This window comes from Sturnira hondurensis, unplaced genomic scaffold (genome assembly GCF_014824575.4).
Source record: "Sturnira hondurensis isolate 20B ecotype Veracruz unplaced genomic scaffold, ASM1482457v3 Scaffold0021632, whole genome shotgun sequence".
NCBI lineage: Eukaryota > Metazoa > Chordata > Mammalia > Chiroptera > Phyllostomidae > Sturnira > Sturnira hondurensis.
In genome coordinates, this window is record NW_028094263.1 from 802,152 (window position 1) to 828,777 (window position 26,626).

At 51.3% G+C, this 26,626-nt stretch overlaps 3 protein-coding genes across 9 annotated transcripts in view; 2 read left to right on the forward strand and 1 right to left on the reverse strand.

Moving 5' to 3' along the window:
* The window catches only part of ZNF385C (zinc finger protein 385C), a 52,124-nt gene extending 44,220 nt beyond the window's left edge, over positions 1-7,904 (forward strand). For 2 of the 4 annotated variants that reach the window (XM_037033511.1, XM_037033512.1), the window contains exons 4-9: positions 1,450-1,560; positions 2,928-3,093; positions 4,577-4,873; positions 5,394-5,590; positions 5,922-6,032; positions 6,533-7,904. In XM_037033511.1, the coding sequence (XP_036889406.1) occupies positions 1,450-1,560; positions 2,928-3,093; positions 4,577-4,873; positions 5,394-5,590; positions 5,922-6,032; positions 6,533-6,769 (1,119 nt within the window). In that variant the 3' untranslated portion in view covers positions 6,770-7,904. The remainder of the gene's footprint in view (positions 1-1,449; positions 1,561-2,927; positions 3,094-4,576; positions 4,874-5,393; positions 5,591-5,921; positions 6,033-6,532) is intronic. The other 2 variants (XM_037033513.1, XM_037033514.1) reach the window with 2 other exon arrangements.
* On the reverse strand, positions 7,878-14,322 carry NKIRAS2 (NFKB inhibitor interacting Ras like 2). Of its 4 annotated transcripts, none has more exons than XM_037033523.1 (4): positions 14,238-14,322; positions 10,758-10,865; positions 10,139-10,380; positions 7,878-9,515 (listed from the first exon to the last, which is right to left on the reverse strand). In XM_037033523.1, the coding sequence occupies exons 2-4, from the start codon at positions 10,849-10,851 to the stop codon at positions 9,276-9,278; spliced, it is 576 nt and encodes a 191-aa protein (XP_036889418.1). In that variant the 5' UTR covers positions 10,852-10,865; positions 14,238-14,322; the 3' UTR covers positions 7,878-9,275. The 4 variants fall into 4 exon arrangements, with proteins under 4 accessions (XP_036889418.1, XP_036889416.1, XP_036889417.1 ...); XM_037033521.1 differs by lacking the exon at positions 14,238-14,322 and adding an exon at positions 11,823-11,931; XM_037033522.1 differs by lacking the exon at positions 14,238-14,322 and adding an exon at positions 11,741-11,829.
* A 332-nt stretch (positions 14,323-14,654) lies between these two features.
* DNAJC7 (DnaJ heat shock protein family (Hsp40) member C7) overlaps positions 14,655-26,626 on the forward strand; it is a 29,946-nt gene continuing 17,974 nt past the window's right edge. The window contains exon 1 of the mRNA XM_037033515.1: positions 14,655-14,775. Within this exon, the coding sequence (XP_036889410.1) occupies positions 14,699-14,775 (77 nt within the window). The 5' untranslated portion in view covers positions 14,655-14,698. The remainder of the gene's footprint in view (positions 14,776-26,626) is intronic.

The following is a 26,626-nucleotide window of genomic DNA, read 5'->3' on the forward strand; positions in this document are numbered from 1 at the left end:
GCAAGAGATACATTGATCAGTTGCCTCTCACATGCCCTTATTGGGGACCTTTGGGTTCACAGGCTGGCACTCAATGCACGGAGCCACGCCAGCCAGGGCTCAGGTGCCCTCTGTGTGTGTACTTCCACGTGTGTGTATGTGTGAAAAACAAGTGTAGTGAGCATGAATTAGACTTCAGTACAGGAATTGTAGGCATGCCCTCTTTTTTTAATTTTGAAAAATCAAATGTCGTCATCAATAAGCCCTGCCTCTCAGCCTCAGTCACCCCGAGAAATCCCAGCCTCCAGGGTTGCACAGAGGTCCCCAGGAGCCTGAGCCACTGGGGGAGGTCCTCTGCTCTTAGGTTTCTGCTGTCACTTGCTGACGTGCTCTTTGTTCAAGTGTGTGGTCCCTCAGGAACAGGCAACGCCTCTGTCGTCCGTGGGTCATTCTCTGAGGCCCTGCTCTCTTCTCTCAGGAAGGCCTGGGAAGTTCTTGACAAGCAAATTACCCAGATAGCTTCTGCTTTGGGCCCAACAGGCTAGGCCCTGAGGAAAGGGAACATGAAGGCTTGGTTTGAGAGAAGAATAAAGTAGTTAAAATAAGACCAAGATACACAGGTTAATATTCCAAAGAAATCATTCTACTACTCAGGAAACCCTCTGGCTTCTCCTTGCGGTCACGGCCCCATCCTGGCCCCACCTCCCTGGCCATGACTCCTCCTCCCTCAGACCCGGTGACAGTGGCAGAACTCATAAAATAAGCCTGCTCTCCCCCCGCCCACAGGCCCAGCACAAGGCTGGGTTATGGGAGAGGGAACTCCGACAGAGGGACTCTGTCTCCTCCCTGCCTCTCCCTGCCCACAGTGCTCTGTTCTAGTGGTTGTAATTCTTGTGAAGGAGAAAAAAATAGAAAACAGAGACCAGAGGGGCAGCAAGACACCAAGGTGTGATCACCAGGCCATGCTTCTAGTTCTCAAGGTCATGCCCCAACCAGGATGACTAAGTTGGCTGGAGCATCATCCAGTAACCAAAAGGCCTCAGGTTCAATTCCCGGTCAGGGCACCTACCTAAGTTGTAGGTTTGATCCCCAGTCCAGGCATGTAAGATGCCCGGGCCAGGCGTGTATGGGAGGCAACCAATCAATGCTTCTCTCTCTCATGGATGTGTCTCTCTCCCCCTTACTCTCTCTACAAGCATGTCCTCAGGTGAGGATAAATAAATAAATAGATCCTGGAGGTGGCCCTGCCCGTCCCCCTGTCCCCAAGCGGAAGTCCGTGCTCACAGAGAAAGTGTGCCAGGGAACAGGCTGTTCCTTTTCCTGCGTCTAACGTCACAAGGATAGGAAAAGTTCTTCCTAGGGGCTGACCACTGCCCTGCTTGATAGTCTTTGGTTTTCCTGCATTTCGTACTGCCCCCCCAATTCTGAGGCTGACCCCAGAGTTATTGTGCCCTCCCACCCCCTTCGCAGATGGACCCAGTCCAGAAAGCTGTCATCAGCCACACCTTCGGGGTCCCCACCCCTCTGAGGAAGAAGCTCTTCATTTCCTGTAACATCTGTCACCTGAGGTTCAACTCAGCGGTGAGAGGGACTAGTGGAAACGAGCTGAGGAGGTGGCTGGGCCCTCTCTGCGGCCCTCCCTGCGGGAAAAGGGGCAGCAAAGGGGCTCCGGGCTCCATTCTCCCTCCCTGGCTGCAGAAGGGGCACTCACAGCCCTTTGCTCGTCCATCCTCTTCTCTGCCCAGAGTCCTCTGCCCCTTCCTTCCCTAGTGCCCCCCGGACTCCACTTCCCTTCCCTGGGCTTCTCTCCCGAGTTCTGGGTCCTACTGCACGAGAGAAGACTGCCCCTCCCCACTCTGGGTCGCAGGGGCCGCCCCATCAGCTTCTACTTTGGAGCTGAGTTCTTAGAGTACCCGAGAGTTTGTAGAATGTGTTCATGCCTAGCGTCTTAATTAGTTCTCACGGTACATCCGTGAGGTGGGTAGAGGTGCGATGATCATCCCCACTTTTCGGAGGAGGACAGTGAGCCTCAGAGAGGTTAAGCAACCTGCCTGAGGCGATACAGCTGGTAAGTAGCAAAACTGGGATCTGAACCCAGGCCTGGCTGACCCCCAGGCCCTGCATAATTTCTACCGTAGCCTGCACCTAAACAGTGAAGGAGCCTCATTCTGGCCTCCCAGGGAAGCTTCGCCTTCTGTCCAGGGAACTCTGGGGCTCGGGGAGGTGCTCCCAGCTGACCTGTTCTGGTAAAAGTGTCAGGGAGGGGCCTGTATTTACTGCATTTGGGAGCAACAAGCAAGGACCGCTGGTTGAAGGAGGGAGGACACTGCCAGGCCAGATTTGGGGGTTCCCTCCAGCCTTTCAGGTTGCCAGGTGTGAAGAGCTGGAGAGAGAGACTTCCCTCCAGGAGAGGGACTGTGTCTCCATGCTCGCCCCTTCACAGAGCCAGGCCAATGGCCAGTGCTCAGTAACTGTTGAAAAAACAGTTACCAAGGGATGAATGTCCTGGGGTGCACGTACCCCAAAGGGGGAGGAGCTCTGTTTTCCCCATTTGTGCATTTATTATCTTGGTAACTAACTTCATCGAGCACCGGCGGTGTGGACGAGGCACTCACGCAGGTTCCCATTTAATTCTCAGAGTCCCGTGAGGTCAGTGTGAGCACAGAGGTTGTGGGGGAGGAAACTGAGGCTCGCACAGGCGAAGCGACTTGCCCAAAGACACACAGCTACTAGGTGGTTGGGCCGGAATTTAAAGCCAGAGGCAGCTTGCCTGGGAGCTCAGGGATGAGAGTGTGTTCTGTAAACGTCAGGGCCATGCACGTACTGTGATGACAATGGCAACGACAAGGATCCGCCCCTGTGTGACCTGCCCCTGCCTGGGGCCAGCTCGTGGGAGGGACATGTAGACTCAGAGAATGAATGGTGACCCTATGCCCTCCCCACCCCAGAACCAGGCCGAAGCACATTATAAAGGCCACAAACATGCCAGGAAACTCAAGGCCATTGAAGCTGCCAAGAGCAAGCAGAGGCCCCAAACCCGGGCCCAGGATGGGACGCTGGAGTCCCCAACCCTATCTATAGCCAGCGGAGCCTCCAAAGAGCCACAGAGCAAAGGTCAGTCCTGAATTCTCCTCCCATCTCCCCGCTCGGTCTAGTTTCTGACTAGGAGTTGAGAGGTTTTTTTTAAAATTGTGTTTATTTATCTTTAGAGAGGGGGGAAGGGAGGGAGAAAAAGAGGTAGAGAAACATGATTAGCCATCTCTCTCATGCCCCCAAATGGGGACCAGGCCCACAACCCAGGCATGTGCCCTGACTAGGAATTGAACTGGTGACCCTTTGGTTCGCAGGCCAGCACTCAATCCGTTGAGCTACAGCAGCCAGGGTGAGAGGTGTCTTCTTATTTTTGCTTATATTGCCGTATTCCTATGTAGAGGAAAGGGACACACATCTCAAGTGGGGGACCCAATGAATTCTCCTGTCTGAGTATATGAAGATCAAGAAACACTTCTCATGCACTCAGAAGCCTCCCTTGGCCCCCTTCCTGTCACCCCGTTTTCTTGGGCGCCTGTAATGAAAGACCACTAACTGAGTGACTGAAAACCATCAAGATTTATTTTCTCACAGTTCTGGAGGTCAGCAGCGGGTCAACAGGGTTGGTTCCTTCCTGGGAACTGAAGAGGGAGAATCTGTTTCATGCCCCTCTTCTGGCCTCTGGTGGTTGCCAGCAGTTCTGGGCACGCCTGGGCTTGTGGCCGGCTCCCCCCACCCCCGGTTTTCTGCCTCCGTTCTCACGGCTCATTCTCCTGTGTGTCTGCCTCCTCACATGGTGTCCCTGTAAGGAACCCAGTCACTGGATCGGGGCCCGCCCTAATCCAGTATGACTTCATCTTAACTAATTTTACTCTGCAAAGACGCTTTTTCCAAAATAAGGTTGCATTCTGAGGTTCCAGACGGACATGAATTGTGGGGTGACACCCTGCAATCACCTATACCCTTACGCCCAGAGTAACCTGGGATCCTGGCTTTTCTCAGTGTACGCCAGTTTCACTGAACCGTGTAGAACGTAGGCTTCTGCACCTGGGCTTAGTTCACCTTTCCTGAATGTCCATGACAGGCATCGTAAGGTGCTCCCATGTGGTCACAGTGGCAACGCTGGCCTGTCCTTTTCTATTGCTGTGTACTATTCCATTGCACAGGCACACAGTGGGCTTTTTAAAACCTTTTCTCCTGTTGATGGACACTTGAAGTTTCCAGTTGTTGCTGCTATGAATACTGCTCACTGAATACTTTTTGACTTCCTTCTGTTTAACTGCTAATAACTAGACTATCAGGGCAGTGATGGCTTTCTGAGATTACTCTGTCTGACTTTATCATTTCAAATGGGGAAACCCAGACCCAAAGAGGCCCAAGTCTGCCCAGTGAGTTGGGATGGTAGCGCTGGGTCTGGAATTCAGTGCTGGTGGCGTCTGCAGCGTGACAGAGTGCAGCGTGACCCATGTACTCTGCCACGCCACCCCTAATGTATTGGTGTTTAAAATCATGGTCTCCAGAACCAGCTTAGGCCTCACCCTGTGCCCAATGCCTTCCGTTTCCCCAGCAGTTCCCGCAGACCCCCCGCCTGGCCCCCCACTCCAGCCACCACTGACCCTGGACCCGATGCCCCGGGAGCCAGCCCACTCAGAACTCTTGGATGCGGCCTCCTCTTCCTCTTCTTCCTCCTGTCCACCCTGCTCCCCAGAGCCCGGGAGAGAGGCACCAGGGCCTGAGCCGGCGGCGGCGGCTGCAGTGGGAAGCGGTGTGAGTGGGGAAAGCGGGAGTGAGAAGGGGCGCCTCTACTGCCCGACGTGTAAGGTGACCGTGAACTCCACCTCCCAGCTTCAGGCTCACAACACAGGTCAGTGAGTCCCTCTGACTGCAGATGGGGGAAGGGGAGGGGCAGGGAGGCTGCCCCTTACCAGAAGTGGGCAGACTGGGGTTTCTGGGCACTTTGCTGAAGGGCTTATTAACAGGGGCATTGTGCTCAGTTGTTATTGGGCAGGGCATCTCAGGTCGTCCCACTAATGCTTGCGGAGGGGTAGCTGGGAGGAGAAGCAAGAACTGGAGGGCCACTCCAGATGACAGGAGACACCTCGTCCATCTCTGTTTAGGCCAGACCCAGAGGGAGGGGCTGAGATGAGAGAAGGCAAGCTGACCGGTCATGCTGTAAGAGCTTCCGTGGGACAGGTTGGCTTGAAATGAGAGAAACCGGGAGGACTGGTGGAGACAGGAAAGAGAAATCTCATTGGTGGCAGTGGGGATGTGTGCCGAGCAGCCTCACAGCTAATGGGACAACCGAGCTGGTCCAGTTTGGAGGGGTCTCTGCCTCATGCAGCCTCTCTTCTGTGCTGATAGCGAGTCTTCTTTCCTTCGACCAGGAGCCAAGCACCGGTGGATGGTGGAAGGCCAGCGAGGGGCACCCCGGAGGGGCCGGGGCCGTCCGGTGCCCCGGGGAGGAGCCGCACACAAGGCCAAGAGAGTGACCGGGGCTCGCGGGGGCAGGCAGGGCCCCAGCCCCGCTTTTCACTGTGCTGTCTGTCAGCTCCAGGTCAATTCAGAGACGCAACTCAAGCAGGTGGGAGAAGGGAGGCCAGGACTAGGGTTGGCGCGAGGGAGTGGGACCAGTACCAGGGGAGGAGGAAGGAGGTAGGCTGAAGGGAGAAGGTGGTGGGTTGAGCAAGGCCAGGTGGAGGACGAGGAGCCAGGCTAGCAGGACAGTGGGCTCCTGGAGGGCGAAGGCCAATTCTTATCTTCCCTTCCCAGGGCCACTCTAGCGGATGCCCAGTAAATGTAGCTTTGTTGTGTGAATTGTGGGTAGAGAAGGATGAGCTAGTCACGAATGGTGGAGTAGTTGGGGGTCTTTGGGCTTCCTCATCTTGTTCCTAGTCTGTCTGTCTGTCCATTAGCACCTGAGCAGCAGGAGGCACAAAGACCGCCTGGCGGGGAAGCCCCCCAAGCCCTCCAGCCAGCACAGCAAGCTGCAGAAGCACGCGGCGCTGGCTGTGAGTATCCTCAAGGTATCTGTCTCCAAGCAACAGAGCTGGGAACCCAGTCAAGTGGGGGCGGGGAGTGGGAAGTGGGGGCCAGCTGGGGAGCTAAGGCAGGAATAAAGCCACCCCCACCCCTTCCGAGGCTGCCTGGGCAGTGAAAGAGCTGGGGTTGGGTTTTTAGCTATCTTAGGGTCTGCCCAGAGGGATTTCCGGGGAGGTGGGCCTGGGTAGGAATCTCAGGGGCAAGAGCAAGGGGTGGGCGTGCCATCTCCTAGAAACCATCTCTGCCTCCACCCAGCACAGCCTCCTCCTGTGGCCCATCATGATTCTCCTCCTTCTGGGCAGGAAGACAGGTGGTGGAGAAAGCCCTTTGGAATGAATGTCTGGGGGTGGGAAGGGAGGAGGGTTTAGTTTTGGAACCCTAACAGGCATGTTTATCCTGCCTCAAAAGGCCCAGGGACGGAGCTCAGGGTGGGGGGCATTTTCCGGGGGGAGGCTGTGCCTAGTTCTCTCGCTCTCCTTTGCAGTCTAAGCTGGCCTTGCAGAAGCAACTCACCAAGACGCTGGCAGCCCGCTTCCTGCCCAGCCCGATTCCTGCCACAGCCGCGGCCATCTGTGCCCTGCCAGGCCCCTTGGCCCTCCGGCCTGCCCCCACTGCGGCCACCACCCTCTTCCCGGCTCCCATCCTGGGCCCAGCTCTGTTTCGCACCCCAGCAGGGGCTGTCCGTCCTGCCACAGGACCCATCCTCTTCGCCCCCTATTAGCCCTCCTAGGGAGGCCAGGGCCGACTTCCCAGCAGTCACTCTCCCCAAGATGCCTCGGTTCCTCCATTCTCCGGGGAACTTTTTACAGCCTAGGGGCTCCTGACCAATGGAGGTAGAGCTGGGCTAGTTCCAAGGGCAGCTGCCCCTCATTCCATCCTGGGGATTCAACTAATAACCCCTGGCCCCAGGGCCACACCCACCCTCATCTCTAGCCTCCTCCAGCTAGTCCTGGGCTCCCATGCATTTCCCAGACTGACTTACAGGGAGCAAACAGAGAAATCCCAAAGGTCTATGCAAAATCCTAGCCCCAGCCCCACGCTGCCCTTAATTCCCCCACTCCAGACTCATTAGCACCTGGCCAAAGGCCCCAGAAATCTTAGCTTCTGGCCTGGGGACAAGTATGTGCCTGACCTCCACTCCCATGTGCTGGTGAGGCCCTCCCCACTCACTGGGTTCTCTGGAGAAGGGCTGGAGATGGGGGGTGGGCTGGTAGTCGGCTCAATGCTAAAAAGGACGGGGTGACCCTGGGGGTGTGGTTCGACTGGAGGTGCAGGGGAGCGGTGCTGAGGTGGGGTATGGCCCTGCCAAGGGATGAGGTGCTGAAAGCTTTTGGGGGTCTTCATCTGCTTGAAAGGGATAGGGCTAGGCCAGGAGTGGTGAAGATGATGTCCTGCCTGGGCCCAGTTCTAATAGAGAAAGTGATCAACCCCTCAGCCTTTTACTGATTTTCCCTGAATCCCAGCTCTGGGGTGGGAAGCACTGGGTCTTCCCCAGACTACAGACCCAGTGAACACTGAGTCCCCCAGGGGTCCCAGACAAAGAGCCTTCCTCTCTAGCTCTTTACCCCAAACTGGTCCCCAGCACCAAATTCGGCCTTCCCTCCTCCCAGCCAGCACCCCAAGCCTCCCTCACCGTGAAGCTGAGGGTTGGGATCCAGCCTGACCACCCTACAGACCCAATAGCCCGCCGTCAAAGTCAATGTCACACCCCCCCGTCCTGCCCCAGCACCGCTCACCTTGCCCCAAAATACGGGACTTTGCCAGTATCCAACTGTATATTTTTAAAAAGCTATTTCCAACTGGAGATAAGGGGGGAGTGGGAGGGAAACTTTTTGATAACAGTTGTGGTTTTATTGTGTCCAATGCATTAATAAATGAACATTAAGCCCAAGCCTGTATATGCCCCAACTTCACTTGCCCAGCCCTGGGCTGCCTGCTCACGCTCACCCCTCCTGCTTTGGGGAGAAGGGGCATGCACTGGAGGTGGCCTGACTGTCCATTAGAAGCACAAAGTGGCCACAGGAAAGTTGTGGGTCATGAGCTCACTTTAGAGCATGTGGAGAGAGTAACCGCCCTTCTGAGCCCCAACAGACCTGTCAGCCCCTGGGAAGCTGCGACTCGTGTGCCTTGTTCTGTTGAGGCATCTGAGGTAAGAAGGGCTAGAGGAGCACCTTGTCCAGGCTTCACCATGGCAGCATATGCGTTTGTAACAGGAGATTTATAAATAAAGTCCAGCTGTTCGCTGAAAACAACCACAGGAGGTGGGTGAAGACTGGTGGCCATGGGTGTGAGGTTCCCCATTCTGGCAGCTGGAGTGCGCTCTTGCCCCCTGGTGGTTGTCAGGGGCAGTGTCCCAGCCTCCAAGGGGCAGGGGTCGGGGGGTGGGGGGGTGGGCATAGCACCTTGAAGAGGGAGAAGCAAAGGGTACATATACACAGTCAGATGACCCGAAGCCATGGGTGTTGTAAAATCACAGGGCTGGAGTGGATCTAGGTCACCTAAGAAACTTCTGTCACTGTACAGATGAGAAAACTGAAGCCCAGAGAGGGGAAAAGCCTTGCTGGGTCACAAAGCCCACTGGTGACTCAGGCCAGTCATCCTCCTGTTCCAACTCAGCCCATGAGGCCCATCTGCTCTGTAAGCAAGAAGAGGAAGCGAAACGATGGCGGGAAGAGGTCAAGTAGAAAAATCACACTTCCCGGGAGGCTGGCTTCTTCCAGCCAAGGTACAGACAGGAGGAAGGTCAAAGGTTCAAAGGTCAGGGTGCTGGGTGAGGAGGCACCGCCAACACCAGTATGCTCACACATACCCACACACACACATTACCTGGGTGCCCTCTCCCTGGAGTCCAGGCTGGTGCTGTGTGTGTGCGTGCGTGTGTGAAAAGCCTAGAGGTGTGGGACCTGTGATCAGAACCAGACCCCAGACTGGGCACTTTTGCATGGTAGCTCTGCTTTCCATTCCAAGACAGGCGAAAGGGGCACTGACCCACAACTGTCCTAGGTCAGAGAGGGGCAGAGGTGATGAAAGCTGGGGTGGGGAAGAGGTTGGAGGCACTAACCTAGATTATTCGCACTTCCTGGAGTTGGGAGGGAGCCAAAGTGGCCTGAGCTTGGGACAGCCTGGCTGCCTTTGCTAGCAGGGTGTTCCCCTTTCCCCCTGACCCCTCTTCCAAAGCCCCGGAAGCTGTACTGGGGCTGGGAAGGTGAAGAAAGGATGGCAGCTCTTCAGCCATCCAAGGAGCCGCTGCCCTTGTTCTTGCGGCTGAGGGGGAAGGCAGACTTGCTCTGGGGCTGGGTCATCTTGCTGGCCAAGTAGATGAAGGGCTCCAGCAGGGAGCGGCGGTCGGCCACAGAGACCTCCCACAGCTTCACCTTCTCCGACTTGGCCCAGTGCTGAGCCACATCTGCGTCCACACGCCGCTGCTCCTGCAGGTCACACTTGTTGCCAAGGACCACGATGGTGACCTGGGGAAGGGGGACAGAGTTCGGGCTTGTGGCCGTACCATGGACCTTAGGAATGGGTGTTAGGGCTGGCCACCACCTCATAGTCCTAAGAGAAGGGAGGTCTTAATGGCTGGTGTCTCATCTCTTCCTCTATTAGAAACCAGAGTGTGTATGTGTTGTAGGGAATCGTTGCTTTTCCCTCTCCTTTCTCTGTTCCGATTCTGGCCTCCTCCTGGCCCTCTCTCCAGGAGTTCCACTACAAGCCCCGAGTCCCCTATACCTGCTCATTACTAGCTGCCAGTTCACTTTGGGCTAAGTTCCTGGTGAGGAAGCACTCCCACAGTGCCTGCAGCTTGAAGAGGGACTGTAGAAGAGAAGGGCTTTCGCAGATGTGATGGAACCATTGTAAACAGACTAGTGGGGGCTTCATGTGGTAGGTCAGGAACCTCTCACACTAAAAAGCCTCTTGGGTTGAGCTGTCTCAGCACAAGGCCACCTCCCTGGCTGAAGGCACCCTCTAGTGGCCTCCATCCCTCTTGCAGCTCCTAACCCAACTCCTAGAACATGAGTGAAAAACAGGGCCAGGCCACGCCTCCCAAAGCCAGCCCAGGGCTCCCTCCACTGGTACTCCCTCCCATCCACACCTCCTTCTTGTCCTTGGATTTGTCGATTTCCTTCTTGAGCAGCTCCACACGTTGGAAGGACTCCCGGCTGTCCGTGCTGTAGACCAGGACGTAGCCGTCGGTGCAGGAGAAGCAGTGTCGGGGCAGCTCCGCCCCGTCTCGGAGCCCCCGGGTGTCGTAGAAACGCACCTGTTCCCGCACACCCCGGTCGGTCTCGATGGAGCCCACGTAGATGTCCTCCTGCGTCTCAATCATCTCAGAACCTGGGATAAAGTGAGAGCACTCGTGTGTAGGGAGGAAGCAGATGGGAAGCATGAGTGACTGAGAGTACGCTGACAGGCCGCTCGGGGAGGGAAAGAAACGTGGGGGCTGAGGAGGGGGGGCAGACAGAGTCTGGCAGGCCTGGAACAATTCGGGGAGACTGACACGAGTCTCACGCTCACACTGTGCTGGGCGAAAGTGAAACTTCCCTCCTCATCCCGGATAGTGGGCTTCCTTCCTCCAGACCTCGGTGTTGTAGGCCGGAGGGCCCTCCAGGAGCAGATTTTTAGCTTCTCTGTGTGGTCAGATCCTGCACCTTATTCTTTAACTTCTTCCATCATTCTCCCACGTGCCCCCACCCCCACCCCCCAACACTTACCCACCACATGGTTCCCGTACAGAAGCTGCTCCAGGATTGACGTTTTGCCCACAGATGCCTGGCCACAGACCACCACCTTGCAACTCTTCCCCATGCTTGGCCTTCAGCCTTGAAAAAGAGAAGCACACCGGGTGAGGTGGGATGGACACGGAGGGCAGATCTGCCATGGCTGAGAGCCTGGGTTCCAAACTGTGTCCAGTCTCAGCGGTTCAGCACTGTCCCCTACACTAGTCAGGGTGCATGTCACAAGTTATGTGCCTAGGTCCACTACTGCCCAGAAAGCTGTGTTTTACTCATCTTTATTATCCCCCCTGCCTGGCCAGTAACTGCTGGTGCGCAGAACACGATGTCACAGAAGTGTGGAAGAAAGACGCTTGTTTAAGTGAAACGCTGGCAAGGCTCCTCTCCGTGCACAGGACTCAAGACCAGCTTCTGAGGGGAGGCTGTGCTCAGCTTCCTCTTTTTAACCATGACCTCACGGAGAAATAAGCAGAAATACTATTTTACGTGGATATGTTTTAAGCTATTCTTCCTGGTGAACAAATAATGAGAATACTGTATTTTGCTTTCCTGTGTGACTTATCTACACAATAATTCCCTCTGATTCCTAGTCAAGTTCATGGCTAAGACGAAGACCATCTTAGTCATGGACTTGAAAGAAAGGAGTGAAGGAATCTAAGGGGGGGGAAAGGGGCTCGGGAAAGGAGACAATTTCTGCCGCCCTTGGACTGACAGACCAAGATGAGAAGGCTGAGTCACAGAAAGCCCTTCTCTGAAGACGTCCCAGAAATCCCGAAAGCATCCTAAAACGCAGGCTTCCCAGAAGCAGTCCCAGACTGACTCCTACCGAGAGCAGACACAGAGGTCACTCCTCACAAAGGCTCCAAATAGAAACCTCTCGGGGTGGGGGGGGCTCCTCATTACCGACCCTCCTACCCCCGCCCAAAGGGCCCGATATAGTGAGTCCCACGATTAATAGATACCCCAAGACAGAAGCGGGGCTTTGACTCTGCCACATAAAGCGGCCCCTACGCGGTGGCCGATCCCGGCCTTTCAGCTCCGTACCTCCCAGGGCCCTGGCAGCACCCGGGCCGGGACCCCAAAGGCGCGCGGGGACCAGGGGAGGGGCCGCACAGCCACAGGGCTCCGTCCTTCCGGGTCGACCGCGCTCGGTCCTGCCACGCCCCTCCGCCGCCGGCAAGACGAATTCCTGCGGCAAAGAGCGGGCGCCGTCAGTCCAGCGCCCCCAGAGGCCGGCGGGGAGAATGGCGGCCGAGACCCTGACCGGAGGACATGGTACTAGGTTCTTTGGACATGGGGTGCCTTGGTTGTTGTCTTATGCCTAGATGTTCTTTTTCTTTTTTTTTTTTAGAAGATATCATTTATTTGTTTTTAGAGGGGAAGGGAAGGAGAGAGGGAGAGAAATATCAATGTATGGATGCCTCTCATGCATCCCCCGCTGGGAACCCGCCCGCAACCCAGGCATGTGCCCTGACTGGGAATTGAACCACGATACTCTGGTTCGAAGGCCGTCGCTCAATCCACTGAGCCACACCAGCCAGGGCCCTAGATGTTCTTTTTGTAAAGGCTACGATAGTACAATAATACTTAATGTATCCGGTCGTTTAGTCATCAAGTGTATTGTGAGCGCCTACTCTGTGCCAGCTACGGGATGGCGTAGCTGGAAAAGCAGTCGAATTAGACACTGTAGCTGCCTGTCAGAACGTCACTGTCTAGAGGAGCTAGACATCTAATCCAAAAATTCCACAACAGCATGGTAAGAACTATTACAGAGGTACTATGGGAGCACAGAAGAGGGACATTTAACTCCGGGGCGGGGGGGTGGGGGTGGCGGTGGGCATCACGGAGAACTTCCTGGACTAAGTCATGTCTGTGTTAAGTTGGAAGGGCTTGGGAGGAAGGGTGGAGAAAGCATGGCAAAGGTTCATGGCATTTTTCTGGAACTACAAGTGCTTGGCTTCAATACTGATGGTAGAAATGAACCAAATAGTCCAAGGCCTCCTGTAGGAGGCCGAGGGTTTCCAACTGTACCCTGACAGCAGTGGAAAGTCATTGGTAAATTTCAGTGAAGTAACAGGATAAATTTTTGCTTTCAGAAGGTCAGCCTGGCAGAAGATTGAAGATTGGAGAGCGGTAAGACTGGGGTACCAGTCAGGAGGCTTGGTAGTATTCCAAGTTTTTAAAACAGTGACGAGAGCCTGAACTGGGATGGAAAGGAGATAGATTTGGGAGACTTTTGGTAGGAGAATCAACAAGATGTGGTGATAAATTGGGAGTCATGAGTGAGAAAGAGGGAGGAATTCATGATGTCTCCCATCTATCTCATTCCATGACCAGGAGGAAAATAGTGAATTCATTCAACAAGATAAGGAATTCAGCAGAAGAGAATCAAGTACAGCATTTGTTTTGTCTGTTGTTGAGGGGTGGGGTGAGAATAACGAGTTCAATTGAACTATGTTGAGCTTTAGGGACTTGTGAAACATCCAGAAGATTCCACGAGAGCTGGATATACAGATCCAAGCTCAAAAGAGTGGCCTAGACTGGGGACGCCAACAGAGTTGAGAGTTGCCAACAAAGTTAAAGCTGTGGGTGTTGATGAGGTGGTTCCAATGCGGAGAAGACAAAGCAGGAAGACCGGGAAAAAATGCCCCCTGCCCCACTAGACTGTGGGATCGAGCTACTGGCAGTCTGGGCAGGTGGTGAGTCTGTGCCCTCCCGACTCTGAATAGGGACAGTAGGCACCTTGGAGAGAGTTGGATACATGACCTCTTTCTTCCAACCCACCTGGCCTGCTCCCATTCTCTCCTAAACTAAGGGTGAGTTTGGTTTCAGCTTCCTTGGCATTCTGGTGGGCAGGGACCATGCAAGCAGTTTATGGGCAATGGCACATAGTTTTACTGAAGGAAGAGGATAAGATCCCTTTGAAATTCCCCTGCCCCCTTATACAGTTTCCTGTGGCTTTAAACTCAAACTCCCTCAATTTAACCTCGGAAAGCCCCAATTGAATTCAAGTCTACACATATTATTGGTTGGGGTGAGGTACTACAAAGATGGTTAGGTTGTGTCCCTGTCCTAAGTTCCCAATTCAAACTGTACTCAGCAAGACAAGCGTGCCGAGCAGGGAGTTTTATGCAGGGGTAGGAATACTGGGGCACTGGGCCAGGGACATCACCCTCACCCTCACCCAGCTGCTGCCTTATAAACTAGGGCAGGGTCCGGGGCGTTGTGCCACTCTTCCTAGGCCTAATGCTGAGACGGCACTCCCAGGCAGCTGACATGAAAGCAGCATCATAAAGGGGTCAGCGTCATTAGGGTGATGAACCAGTTGGTGCTTGGAGATCCAGAGGGGGATGAAAGGCGCGGGGTGAAGCCGTCCTGCGTTCCCCTGGCTTGGCTGGGCAGGGCTACCAGGGCCGATGAAAGAGCTAGGGGCACCGGGCTCAAAGTGTCTCTTCTCGCCTTTTCTGGGAGGAGGCTGTGGACACACTCCAAGGTCGGGGAGGTAGTAGCTTCTTTCCCTTCAAAGTCCTGGGTGACCGGGTCCCCACCCAACTCGGACTTCCCTGAACCTTACAGAAGACGCGCCAGCATTGGAAGTTGCTATGGCAACTCGGAAGCTCTTGGAACACTGAGGAAAGCCAAGACAGAGAGAGGAGATACCCTCCTGGACCCCCTTTCGATCCATAGTTAAAGTGGCGCCCCCCACGTCCAGGAACCGTCCCTGGGGTCCCGCCGCGGCGCGGAGACCACAGTGGACCTCCGGGGACGGGAGGTCGCTCTGGCCTCAAGCGGAGACTCTCGCTGGTAGACGGGCCCGAGGGAGCCACTCTGGGCGCAGCGCGGCTGAGCTGCTCGATGGTCCAACCGGAAGTGCTCTGCACCGCCGGCCTCCCACCCGGCTCTCTGGTCTCGGCGGTAAGATGGCGGCTGCCGCGGAGTGCGATGTGGTAATGGCGGCGACCGAGCCTGAGCTGCTGGACGACGAAGGGGCGAAGAGGTAACCAGGTAGCAGGGTAGTGGAAGGGGCGAGCTTCGGCTCCGTGGCTCCGGGTAACCCGTCCCTGCCAGGATGCAGCTCCCGGCTGGCTGCGATGCCCCGCCCTCCGCGCCCCCCCCCCCACGCACGCTCGCGAACCAGTCCGGATGGACCCCCTGAAGGGGCGCTCTCGGAGGTCGGACCTCCCCTCCTGCTTCCGCCTGGCTGGGGAGTTGAGGCGTCGCGCCCTTCTCCAGCAGAGAGAAAGGTCGTCCCTGCGGTGGAGACTGGGTCTTTGAGGGAATCTGAGGTCTGTAGCGGGGTGGGGGAGGCGGCCCTGCGACCGGGAGACCTTCCTGACGTCATCCCCGACCCCCGCCTTCACTTCTGTGCATTGTTGTCGATCTGCACTTTGCATCTCCACCGCGCGTGCTCGCCTCACTCTCTTCTGCACTAATTACACCCCAGCGAGCACTAGTCTGGGTCCGAGGGGATTCTGTGACTCTATTATTGACCTGGTCGGCCCCTACCCGCTGCCCGCCCCCCATTACCCCAGAAGTCCAAAATGAGAGAAGGAAGGAAAAGTGAGGGGCTTGTTTCATGCTTCTACACGACAAATCCCTTTCCCTCCATTCCGCGCCCCGCCCCCGCCCCTGCCCCTGCCCCCGCCCCCGCCCCAGGTAATATCCTCATTTTTCCCAGGACTACGATTCCTTCTTAAGTTAAGTGGGAAGGAGGGGGGCAGCTGCTTGGGCGCTGTTGACACTGCCCGGCAGCTGCAGTGGCTCAAGATGGCCAGGCCGGACTAGCCAAGGGAGCTGCTGAGTGAGTGTTTTTCGAGAACACTCTGGATTCTGGCTACATCGAAGGCAGATTGTTGGAAGTGGGGTTGGAACGGAGTCGTGGGTAGTCGTGCTCGTCCTAATCCTTGAAGCAAGGCTAACGAGAAGGTTCTGGAAGTTTAGAGTCCCTTTCTTATCTGCTGCAGATTCATTGATTACAGCCTTCTCAGGCTTCTTCCCACAGGTTTCATAGCTTTATAACCAGCCCGTTGGGTCTTCAGTCTGGGCGGTTTGAGGTGGTGATGTAAAATCAGTGGGTGAGATCTGAACTTGGGATTCTGAGGGGTTTTGCCATGGAAGTTGGAAACGGAAGATGTGTTCGGTGAGGGAGGAGGATCGACGTCAAGCAGAAGGGTGGTCACTGTAGCCAGTACTCCCAGTTCCCGAACTGGTGGGAGTGAGAGACTGGCAAGGGTAGCAGGTCCCTGGGGTGTTGGAGGAGCCCGTATTCCGGCAGCAGGCGCATCTCCTGTCGGCGGCCAAGTGGTACCAGATTGTTCCCAGCAGCTGGACCTCGCGTAGCAGCCTCGGCCCTGAGCCCTCGGCTCTAAGGACCAATTCAGAGCCGAGACTCTAATGCACGTAATAGTGTGTTTAGAAAGTCATAGAGGTGGAAGTGAGCTGTGGAAGAAGTCGACCAGCTGAGCGGTGTGGGCTCAGGAACAAGTTACAGGGGCAGAAGGATGGTCCCTGGAGTGTAGGGGGGAGAGAGGCGGGGGAAAGGCAGGGCCTGCTCCAGAGAGTGCTGCTCCGGGTGCTCCCTCTTGAGGCCGAGGGCAGATCCCAGCAGAGTATTCCTCAGTTTTCCAGGTTGTCCTTGCAGAGTCGTCGTCTCTACTGACTAGGAAGCGGTCATTAGTCAGCGCAGCTGGTCCTGATGTCAGCCGTGGCTTCACTTGTCTGGTTTTGCCCCTTTTCTGGGCCTGGGCCCAAAACACAACTGAGGCCTAGATGCAGTTGATGCAGAATTTCATGGTCCTGGGAGCATAATGCTTAAAGGCCATTCACCAGCACCCAGGGGGAGGGAGGGTTACCCTGGGGGCGAGGCTCTTGTTTTCCCAGTTTTGCCTGTAGGCACCGGGGCTTTTCGCCCTGGTGACCTTCTGTACTTGGCCCATCACCTTTGCTTGGTTCCTGTCTATCCAGCTGCCCACCACACTTGGTTTTGAGTTTTCACATCAGCCTTAGTTCTTTCCAGGTATTTAGGGTTAAGCATCACCTGCATCACCAAGGAACTGTTAAATGGGACATAAGGCTACTGCCAACACAGACCTTAAATTAAATGTAAGGTTAATTTCAGGTGAAGAGCTCTGTGATTCTTTGCACCGTAGATAGGGCCTTGGGCTGTAGGGAACTTAAACTCATTCTACTCAGTGTAAATATCTGATGGAGTGACTAACCCTACTTTGGGTTCCTCTTCAGAGCCCCCTATATAAAGCAAATCCTTTTCCTTAAAAAAAATTGCAGCCTTAGAGGATATTTTATCATAAAATGACAGTAAATGAACCTGAAATATTAAGAAACAACTGGCGTTATGTGACTGCATTACCCCAGACGTGGCGGTAGTAGCAGCAGGACCACAGAACAAGGGAGGGTGTTGGCTGCTGTGCGCTGCCCTGGTCCATGGAATTTAAGATGCCATTGGCTGTGGACACACAATACAGCAGACAGATGATGGATTACAGAATTGACACCTGAATATAATTTTGTTGACCAGTGTCACCCCAATAAGTTCAGTAAAAATTAAACATAAATAAAAGTTTAAAAATTAAAAAATGTCATTGTAAAATGTACAATTGTTTCATCTACCACTAAGAAGAAATAACTATAAATTTAACTATGAAAAATGTATTCTTACTAGACTTACAGTGGTAAATATGTATTTTAAGGTGCTTATTATACTCCACTTAGGTGAACAAGTCACAAAGAAAATATAGAAATAATAAAAATCACAGTTTGACTTTGTGCCGTCCTTAGGAAGGATCTGTTAGCAAGAAAAAGCCTTGTTTATGTATGATTTTCCAATGCTGAAAATGGAGTGGGAATTCAGTTTTAGAGTAAGGTGGTTTCTGCTTTTTTCATGAATCTCCGAATCCTTCTATGTGGCCACAGCAGAGAGCAGGGACAGGAGCGTCCCTCATAACTGCCCTTTCCTACCTGGCTTGATGTACCAGTTGGCCAAGTTCACCTCTCCGGTGGCAGTCCTATTACCACCAGTTCACTTGGGGACTCGAGAGTTGGTGGGTCTCTCGGGTTGATTTTTGTGAACCCCAGCGAGGACTTCCTGGCATCTTGGCTTCGGGGCCTGCCGCTGCTGCTGCTGCTGCTGAATTGTTTCCGTCCCAGGGCTGGGGCAGAGACGGACCTCATGGTTACAGCATTGTAAATGGCTGCAGGTCCTATTTCCTTACCTTGAGTGTCTCTAGAGAGAAAAGAAGTGGACTTTATTATTTTGCCTGCCACTCGAACAGAGCTTTTTCCCCCCCACAGCAGCTGAGAGGCTAAAATAAAAGATTTATTAGTTGGCACTCTAATACAGATCAGTGCTCTGGACATGATTATTTATTCTTCTTTTGCCAACCAGAACAGATAAAGCAACTTGTGAGCCAGGGGGCTAAATTGCATAGGCTTTACATTTTAGCTGGCTTAAAGCCTTACATTTTCCTGGGAAGGTGCTGCTTGCTTTACCTAATTTCTGAATGCCTGTTTGGATGCGGGCTCTGATCACAGGTCCTGGGCTGGGAAGCAGCGTGGTCTCCACAGGTCTTTGTTATGGTAAAATGGAAGGATTTCAAGTTGTTTGCTAATGGAGGAGTCGCTTCTGTGGCTCCTCATGTACCTGGTATGACTGGACATTCAGGTTTAAAAAGCCAATAGGAACCGCAGACTGAGGAGCAAGGACACCCTTCCTTGAGCTGATAACTCCTCTGTGTTCTCATGGATGCAAGCAAGAGCAATTATTTTTGGGTCCTTTTTTAGTACCTAGGTACGATAAATGCTTCACGGATTTTGCCTCTTATTTCTCTGTTCCTACTGTTGGTGGGAAGCACTGAATCCGTATCCCAGGATTTGCTGTAGTTGCTGTTACTGTGGCTTCTTGGGACGTTTTGGGATTCGTGGGGCTTTCCCCTCCCCCTTCCTCCTCTCATCCTGTTTTCAGTCCTTAGGCATTCGTCCCCCTAATCTTTCTCTTGAAGTTCCAGGGTAGACAGCTAGACATTTCAGTAAACCTGCAAGTTGAATGGGAATTTATCTTTGACCTTGAGCCCAAACCTTTGAGAAACACTGCTCTCACTTTTATTTTTGTTTGGAGGTCAGAGATGAAGAAATGGGAGATGGGACAAATGAGTCATGATTAAGGGAGGGGTAAACTTGAAATGCAGAATCCTGAATACCAGCAAATTAATTGAGCCCCGATACTAACAAGTGGCCATGGCCACTTAATAACAACTTAATAATTAACAACTTATGAATAACAACTTATTAATTGTTAAGTTATCCTAACTGGAGCCGAGGAAGGGAGGGTCTCCTTGTTTCTTGCTCTCTAATTCAGGTCCACGTATTAACCAGAGCCAGGTAAATTGAGAGCTATTTTAATAAAATGTTAGGCCAGTGAGTGGCAGTTGCTCTAAAGTCTAGTCCATTCCCAACGACCAGAACTCTGATTGGCTTAAAGCCCAGCTGTATTGTACATTCCAGCCAATCAGGGATTAGTTTAGTCATTGAAGCTGGTGTTTTAAGCTTTAAAAAGCTGACTGAGTACTGGGCACTTGCTTTTGCTTTCTTTTTCTAGGACTTTAGAAGATTGGAGAACAATGGTCAGCGGCTGCCTAGGTGCCTTGTGGTCTGATGCAGAGTCCCTCTGAGAACCCATTTCTCCCTTATTCCACTAGTGTTTGGTCCCCTTTCTCCAGTGCTGAGTGATGTGGAAGTTACTTAGAGGTCATTCCAGGTATTCTTTTGAACTGTCTGAATTTCAGCAGTAAGGGCAGGAATCAGAGTGTATGTTATCCCAGTTGTATATTTGTTTTCTTTGGCTGACAATTTTTTTCTCCTCCGGCCAGATCAAAATGGCAGTTTCCTATGTTTTACTCCACCATCATCAGGGGGTATGAGCCGTTTGAGAATGATAAGATGAGGAGGAATATTTGACTTTTAGAGTCTAATTTTGAGACTTGTTCTTTTGGCACGTAACTTAATGTTTGTTTCGGGAGGCCAGACCGCCTGCTAAGCAATGTGTTACTGTCTCTTGATTCTAATATTAAACTTTGGGGGGGGGTTGAGACATGCAGGGAGGGCCCTCTCTTATTCTTTACGGTTCTGTCCTGAGAGTTCATTCTCAGTTTGCTCTGAGGCAGGCAACCACCTGTTCAACTGAGGAACCTAGAAAACTTTGGAAGCAAAATACTAGATGATAATTCAGGTTCCCCACATTGGTTCCCATCTCCACCCCCCCAAAAAAAACTCAGAAAGCAACCTTTTTCTTAGTACCTCAGTGTTAGATTTTTGATGGGCGCTAGTGTTACCTATCTCCTGATTCTAATGTTAAACTTTGGTTGTGAGGGCGGAGATGTTACAGAATGGGGAACCAAGGAATAGGAAATGATGAGTTTGGGACTATGTTATACAAATAAGTCTTTGGCTAATTCTGCAAGGCCAGTGGCTGGTGTCCTCAGCGGCTTCGGGAAGCTGGTTTCTCTGAAGCAGCTTCTGGTTCTGCGTTCTTTCCCCAGTTCTTTCCCCAGGAGTAATCCAAGGTTAGGTAGTCACCACAGGCTGTGACTCCTCCCACTTAAGGAACCCCTGTAACTCACAGCTGAGGCAGCTGTTTCTTTGGACTGCCCTTCTGCCCGCACCAGTGGGGCTTCTGTCCACATCCAGCTGACCGGTTGCTCACTTTCCCCCTCGTGGAAGGAGGCAGAGCTGACCCCAGCCTGGTGCCTGGTGCCTCTCCCCACTTAGGCAGTAGAGAGCGCTGCTGTCTTGTGTAGACTCTGCGACTGACTCTGCTTGGTGCCCTTGGCCCCTCTGGCTCTGCCTTTGTTGAAGCTTCCCCCTGAGTATCGAGACAGAAAGATTTGAACTGTGTTTATAAATTTTGTTCATCTTCGTCTTCTTCCTTCTGTTGGGGAAGGGGGAGGGCAGGTGTTGTTATCATTGTGTTTTTGTGTTTTAAAGTGAAAGCACAATCTGTGTATTTTACAGGAAATTGAGTAAAGGAAGCTGGGTAGCTCAACTTTAGCAACAGGTAACACTTGGATACAGCCCACCCACCCTCTGTATTTTCTGCGCTTCTGTGACACCTGTATTTGCACTCAGCATGCCGCACCTTTTGCATTTCGCAAGCTCTCCATCTGTGGAATTGTTCTAGGTCATGTGTGGCTTCCACTGACCTTGTGAAAGTCAGATTGTCAAAAACCATCCCTAGATTAGTCAGCAGATAAAAAAGAGAATAATACGTATTTGGTAAGACAGAGTCTAAGTTAGTCTCCTAGGCTCCTTTTACTTTACTCTCTCATGAAGGTCAGAAAGATTACAGCGTGAAACAGGCCCGGGGACAAGAGGTCTGAGCTGTGGGAAGGAGAAAGGAATTTCTACTCTGACACTGGCCAAGATCCCATGAATTCTGAAGGGCGGAGGACATTCTAGATCAGCAGGCAGCTAGTAAATCTGAGTGAATAAAAGAAATGGGCTCGACAATCACAGAGTAAGGGTGACATTTTGGAAGTAGTAAATAGAGTAGGAATGCATAAAGGACACTTGTCTCACTGGCAGTGTGAAGTATTATTGTTCACAGATTGAGGGTATGAAAAGGAAAGATATCTAAGGCTCTTGCCAACAAGATGGTCTCCAAAATCAGAGGCACCTAAACACTCCTCTGTGCTGACAAGAAGATCGTATGGTCCTCAGTTGTAATTTTAGCAATGCTAGGTTTTTATTCTAAGAAAATGAAAAAAAAAAGGACCGAACTCTTCAAGCTGCTGTATCTGTTTTGATTTAAACTATTCATGCCATTGGAAGAGCTGGACTTTATTAAAAATATATTATTCTAGCCAAATACTTTTTTTTCTTTGATGAGAGAAGGCCCTGCTTTTATTTATTTATTTAAATATATTTTATTGGTTATGCCATTACAGTTGTCCCATTCCCCCCCTTCATTCCCCTCCACCCTACACACCCCTTCCTCCATTCCTCCCCGTTAGTTTATGTCCATGTGTCATAAGTTCTTTAGCTTCTACATTTCCCATACTATTCCTGCCCTCTCCCCGTCTATTTTCTACCTACTGTCTATGCTGCTTAGTCTCTGTACCTTCTCCCCCTTCTCCCCCCCTCCCCTGTTGCTAACCCTCCATGTGATCTCCATTTCTATGGTTCTACTCCTGATCTAGCTGTCCTCTTAGTTTGCTTTTGTTTTAGGTGTGATTGTTAATAACTGAGTTTGCTGTCCTTTCACTGTCTGTTATTTTTTATCTTCTTTTTCTTAGATAAGTCCCTTTAACATTTCATATAATAAGGGCTCGGTGATGATGAACTCCTTGAACTTGACCTTATCTGAGAAGCACTTTATCTGCCCTTCCATTCTAAATGAAAGCTTTGCTGGATAGAGCAATCTTGGATGTAGGTCTTTGGATTTCATGACTTGGAATACTTCTTTCCAGCCCCTTCTTGCCTGTAAGGTCTCTTTTGAGAAGTCCACTGACAGTCTGATGGAAACTCCTTTGTAGGTGACTGTCCCCTTATCTCTTGCTGCTTCTAGAATTCTCTCCTTCATTTTATTTTATTATTTTTTTAAAGATTTATTTATTTATGTATTTATTTATCTTTAGAGGGGAAGGGAAGGAGAGAGAAAAAGAGAAATATCAATGTACGTTGCCTCTCGTGAGTTCCCTGCTGGGAACTGGCCTGAAACCCAGGCATGTGCCCTGACTGGGAATCGAACTGCGATTGTATGGTTTGCAGGCCCGCACTCAATCCACTGAGCTACACCAGCCAGGTGTAGCTTCTCTCCTTCATTTTAATCTTGGGTAATGTAATTATGATGTGCCTTGGTGTGTTCTTTGAGTCCACCTTCTTTGGGACTGTCTGAGCTTCCTGAACTTCCTGGAAGTCTGTTTCCTTTTCCAGATTGGGGAAGTTCTCCTTAATTATTTGGTCAAATAAGTTTTCCACTTGTTGCTCTTCCTCTTCCCCTTCTGGTACCCCTATAATTTGGATGTTGGAACGTTTAAAGGTATCCTGGAGGTTCCTAAGCCTCTCCTCATTTTTTTGAATTCTTATTTCTTCATTCTTTTCTGTTTGGTTGTTTCTTCTTTTTGGTCCACTCCATTGATTTGAATCCCAGTTTTCTTTCCATCTATTGGTTCCCTGTGCATTTTCCTTCATTTCACTTAGTGTAGCCTTCAATTTTTCATCCAGTTTGTGACTAAAATCAACCAGTTCTGTGAGCATCCTGATCACCAGTGTTTTGAACTGTGCATCTGATAGGTTGGCTATCTCTTGATCGCTCAGAAGTATTGGCTCTGGAGCTTTGAGCTGTTCTGTTTGAGGCATAATGTTTTGGTCTGTTTGCACCTGTTACTTATGAGGGGTCGAGCCTTACGTGTTCACCAGGGCGGGGCAACCCAGTAGCTGAGTTGTGACACTGTATGTGGGGGTGGGGTCAGAGAGGGAACAGTGGTGCTTGTTCTGTTCTCGGATTTTGGGCCCTTCTGGTGCTGGTTCCCAGGTGGATGGACTTGTGTATGTTCTAGGACCTTGTGGGTCTCTCCAGTGAACTCTCCTGTGAGGCTGGGAGCCTCTCCTGACACCTCAACCCCTGAAAGTTTTTCCAGTCAGTGCTTTTAGGCTTTATTTCCCGTCACTGGGGCCCTGGGTTGCGTGGTCTGTCTCACTGTCTGTTTTTTTGTCTGGTGTATCTGTGGGTGAATGTGTGACCCGGTCAGCCAGCCACCTTGTGCCCTCACTGGGTCTGCCCGTTGCCACCCCACGCCTGGGATCTGCCAACCACCACCTGCGTGTCTGAGTTGGTCTGGCAGCCACTGCTTTTTCCTGTGCGACCCTTCTCTGCCCCTCTTACCAGTCTGGATGAATGGTTCGTTGTTGTTGGACTTCGGTACAGTTCAATTTTCTGTCTGTTTTGGTTGTGTTTTGTTTCTCAATCTTTGTTGTCCTTAAATTTGGTTGTACGAGGAGGTACAGTATTTCCACCTATGCCTCCATCCTGGCGGGCCAAACACTTTTTTTAAAGACTTTATTTATTTATTTTTAGAGATAGGGGAAGAGAGGGAGAAAGAGAGGGAGCAAAACATCAGTGTGTGGCTGCCTCTCTCATGCCCCCTACTGGGGACCTGGCTTGCAACCCAGGCATGTGCCCTGACTGGGAATTGAACAGGTGACCTTTGGTTCATAGGCTGGAACTCAGTCCACTGAGCCACACCAGCCAGGGCTAGCCAAATACTTTCAATAAATAAAAGCAGTGTGATATGTTTTTTGTTGTACAAATATTTAATCAGTATTTCTTAGGTTGAGAATATTGTGAAGCCATGCTGGTCTTTATTTTTCATGGGCTGAGATAGAATATGTCTTAAAAAGATACTGTATGAGTGATGAAGCATCTCATCCCTGTTTAGTAACCTACAAATGTGTGTTGTATGAAGCAATTCCAGAGTGAAGCCAGACATGCTGAGAATGTTTAAAAACTACCACCCAGAGAATCCTGCATTAGTGAAAAGCTGATTAAAATTTCTGAATACCTCTTTAATTGCTAAAAGACAGACTAGTTGGCCTAAGGCAGGGATCTTGCTTAAGTGTACAACTTGAAAGTATTTAGAGAGAAAATGGAAATTTTTATGGGGCGTCTAATTTGGGGCACATTGCAATACCAGCTATGGTGTTTTAATGTGTTTTTAATTTAGCTGAGCTGTAAATGTGCAAAGTTGGCTGGTAATCATGAGCCCAGTTGTCTGTTTGATCACACGATGATGAACTCCGCTAAATCCGTGTGAAATGATTCCCTTGGTAGTGTTGGTGGAGTAATAGCATCTGTGATAAGTGAGTGCTCAGTGGGGGAGAGAGAATGTACCTGCATGATCAGAGGATATGCACATGTGGTGTAGAAAAGCAGGTTCTAAGAGCTGCAGTTTTCCAATTGATGGGGGAAACAAAGAGAAATTGTTTACGTAGCAAAGCAAATGGAGAATGGAATGTAATCTCTTTATATCTGAAGAAAGGCTGGCCCCAGCCCTCCAGCCATGATCCTGTTGTGGGAGGCCACCCCATCACACATCCAAAAAGGATAGAGGTTTTTGTGGGGTTTTTTAATTTTAATTTTATTTTATCTTATTTATTTATTTTTAGACAGGGGAAGGAAGGGAGAAAGAGAGGGAGAGAAGCATCAGTGTGTGGTTGCCTCTTGTGCACTTACATTGCGGAACCTGGCCTGCAACCCAGGCATGCACCCTGACTGGAAATCAAACCGGCAACCCTTTGGTTCGCAGGCCAGCACTCAGTCCACTGAGCCACACCAGCCAGGGTGAGGATGGAGTTTTTGAAAACCTTTATTCAGTAGCTGTTTTCATAAGAACTTGTTGCTGGCTTATTAAAGTGAAAGGACTGGTTTGGTGGAGGTAAAGGCATTTCCAGCATCTCTTGAAAAATCAGGAAGACGACATTTATACTGCTTAGAATTGACCCAAAGATTGGGTGGGGAACTGGATAGATTAGTGTGAAGCTAAGAACCTCCATACCAACAGGATCTGGAGGAATACTCATAGGACACCAAGAGTTAGGGAGCCCGTGCAGCCACCATGGGTGCCTCAGTTGCTCTCCCTTTGTTGGGGGATGCGTGACATTGTCACCATAACCACTTCAGAAGGCCCTTCCAAAGATCTTCATTGGCATTACTTTGAAAATCTGAACAAGTACTAGAGATAAAGTGTAGCTGTTAATAGTGGCATCCGGTCAGTTACGGCCAACTGTATATTTTGCTGTGGTGTTACATTTCAGGATTTAGTCTCAGTTTTATTTTGTGGCCATAGAAGATGATCTGTAGTTTAATTTAGTCCCTTTTGGAATTATTTTCTTTTTTTAAGTGGTCCTGGTGAAGGCAGTTAATTCTTCTTTCCTGAGTACTGATGTGTTTTAGTAGATATGTGTTGTATCTCACTTCACTTGGATATTAAATGAATTGACCTTGGCAGTGAGTGGAGTGACAGATGCCACCGCCAGATTGCCTTCAGCTCCAGTGTTAACCTGCTCTTCTCCTTCTTTTCCAGTCCCACGCCTTTGACACCTCATCCTTCAGGCCCTTTGCTGTAAGGGCAACTTGAACAAGCTTCAGCCCTTTCTCAGACTCCCAGGGCAGGACTTGAATGGATTTGACCCTGGAATTGTTCCTGATGCAGCCTTGTTCAGTTCTTGCTGCTGCCATGCTGGATTCCAAAGATCCACTCTTTCCTCGGCTGGTCTCGCAGGGTCAGGCCCATTGGTTAAAGCTTGTCATGTATTTGGTGGGAGGTTTGAAATGGAGGAGGGACTCCACTTTGGGCGTTGGACCTGGAGGCAAAAAATAAGCGTTAGTCTAAAAGCACCAAGTGCCTATTGTTTAGGCAGCTGTTAATCAACCATGTTTCCATGAAAATAAGTCCTTTTCATGAGGCAATTGTGTGGGACTAGCTAATTCTGGCCTGATGCTGTGCAGTGTGAGGTTAAAAACATGATAACTTGTCACAACACAATTCTTCTTGTTCTTCCTGCTGTGGGCTGATTCTGCATTGCTCGCTTTGTTTGCCCTAGAATGGAATCTACTCACCATTTACTAAAATGAAATGCATTTCTCGGGGGAGGTGAAGTCCAGTTCACTAGGTCTTGCATCTTAAAGGAGCCCTGTTCTCTCTCTGACTAGGTATTAGAATGTCATTTAGCTAATTTAAATCCAGGTCTTGTTCCTGGCAGCACAGATTACCTTTGAGTCATAGGTCATAGGGAGAGGTGGGCGTCTGAGAGAACGCACAGTGTTGTGGGAAGTGCAG

What these genes read in the sequence shown, in the direction of transcription:
- NKIRAS2 (XM_037033520.1), bottom strand. Translation starts at nt 11,775, where the DNA reads ATGTGGCAGAGTCAAAGCCCCGCTTCTGTCTTGGG. An exon ending in TTCTGTACGGGAACCATGTG is followed by an intron (nt 10,381 to 10,761) that starts GTGGGTAAGTGT and finishes ACTTTATCCCAG; the next exon opens with GTTCTGAGATGATTGAGACG. An exon ending in AATCCAAGGACAAGAAGGAG is followed by an intron (nt 9,516 to 10,138) that starts GTGTGGATGGGA and finishes CCCCTTCCCCAG; the next exon opens with GTCACCATCGTGGTCCTTGG.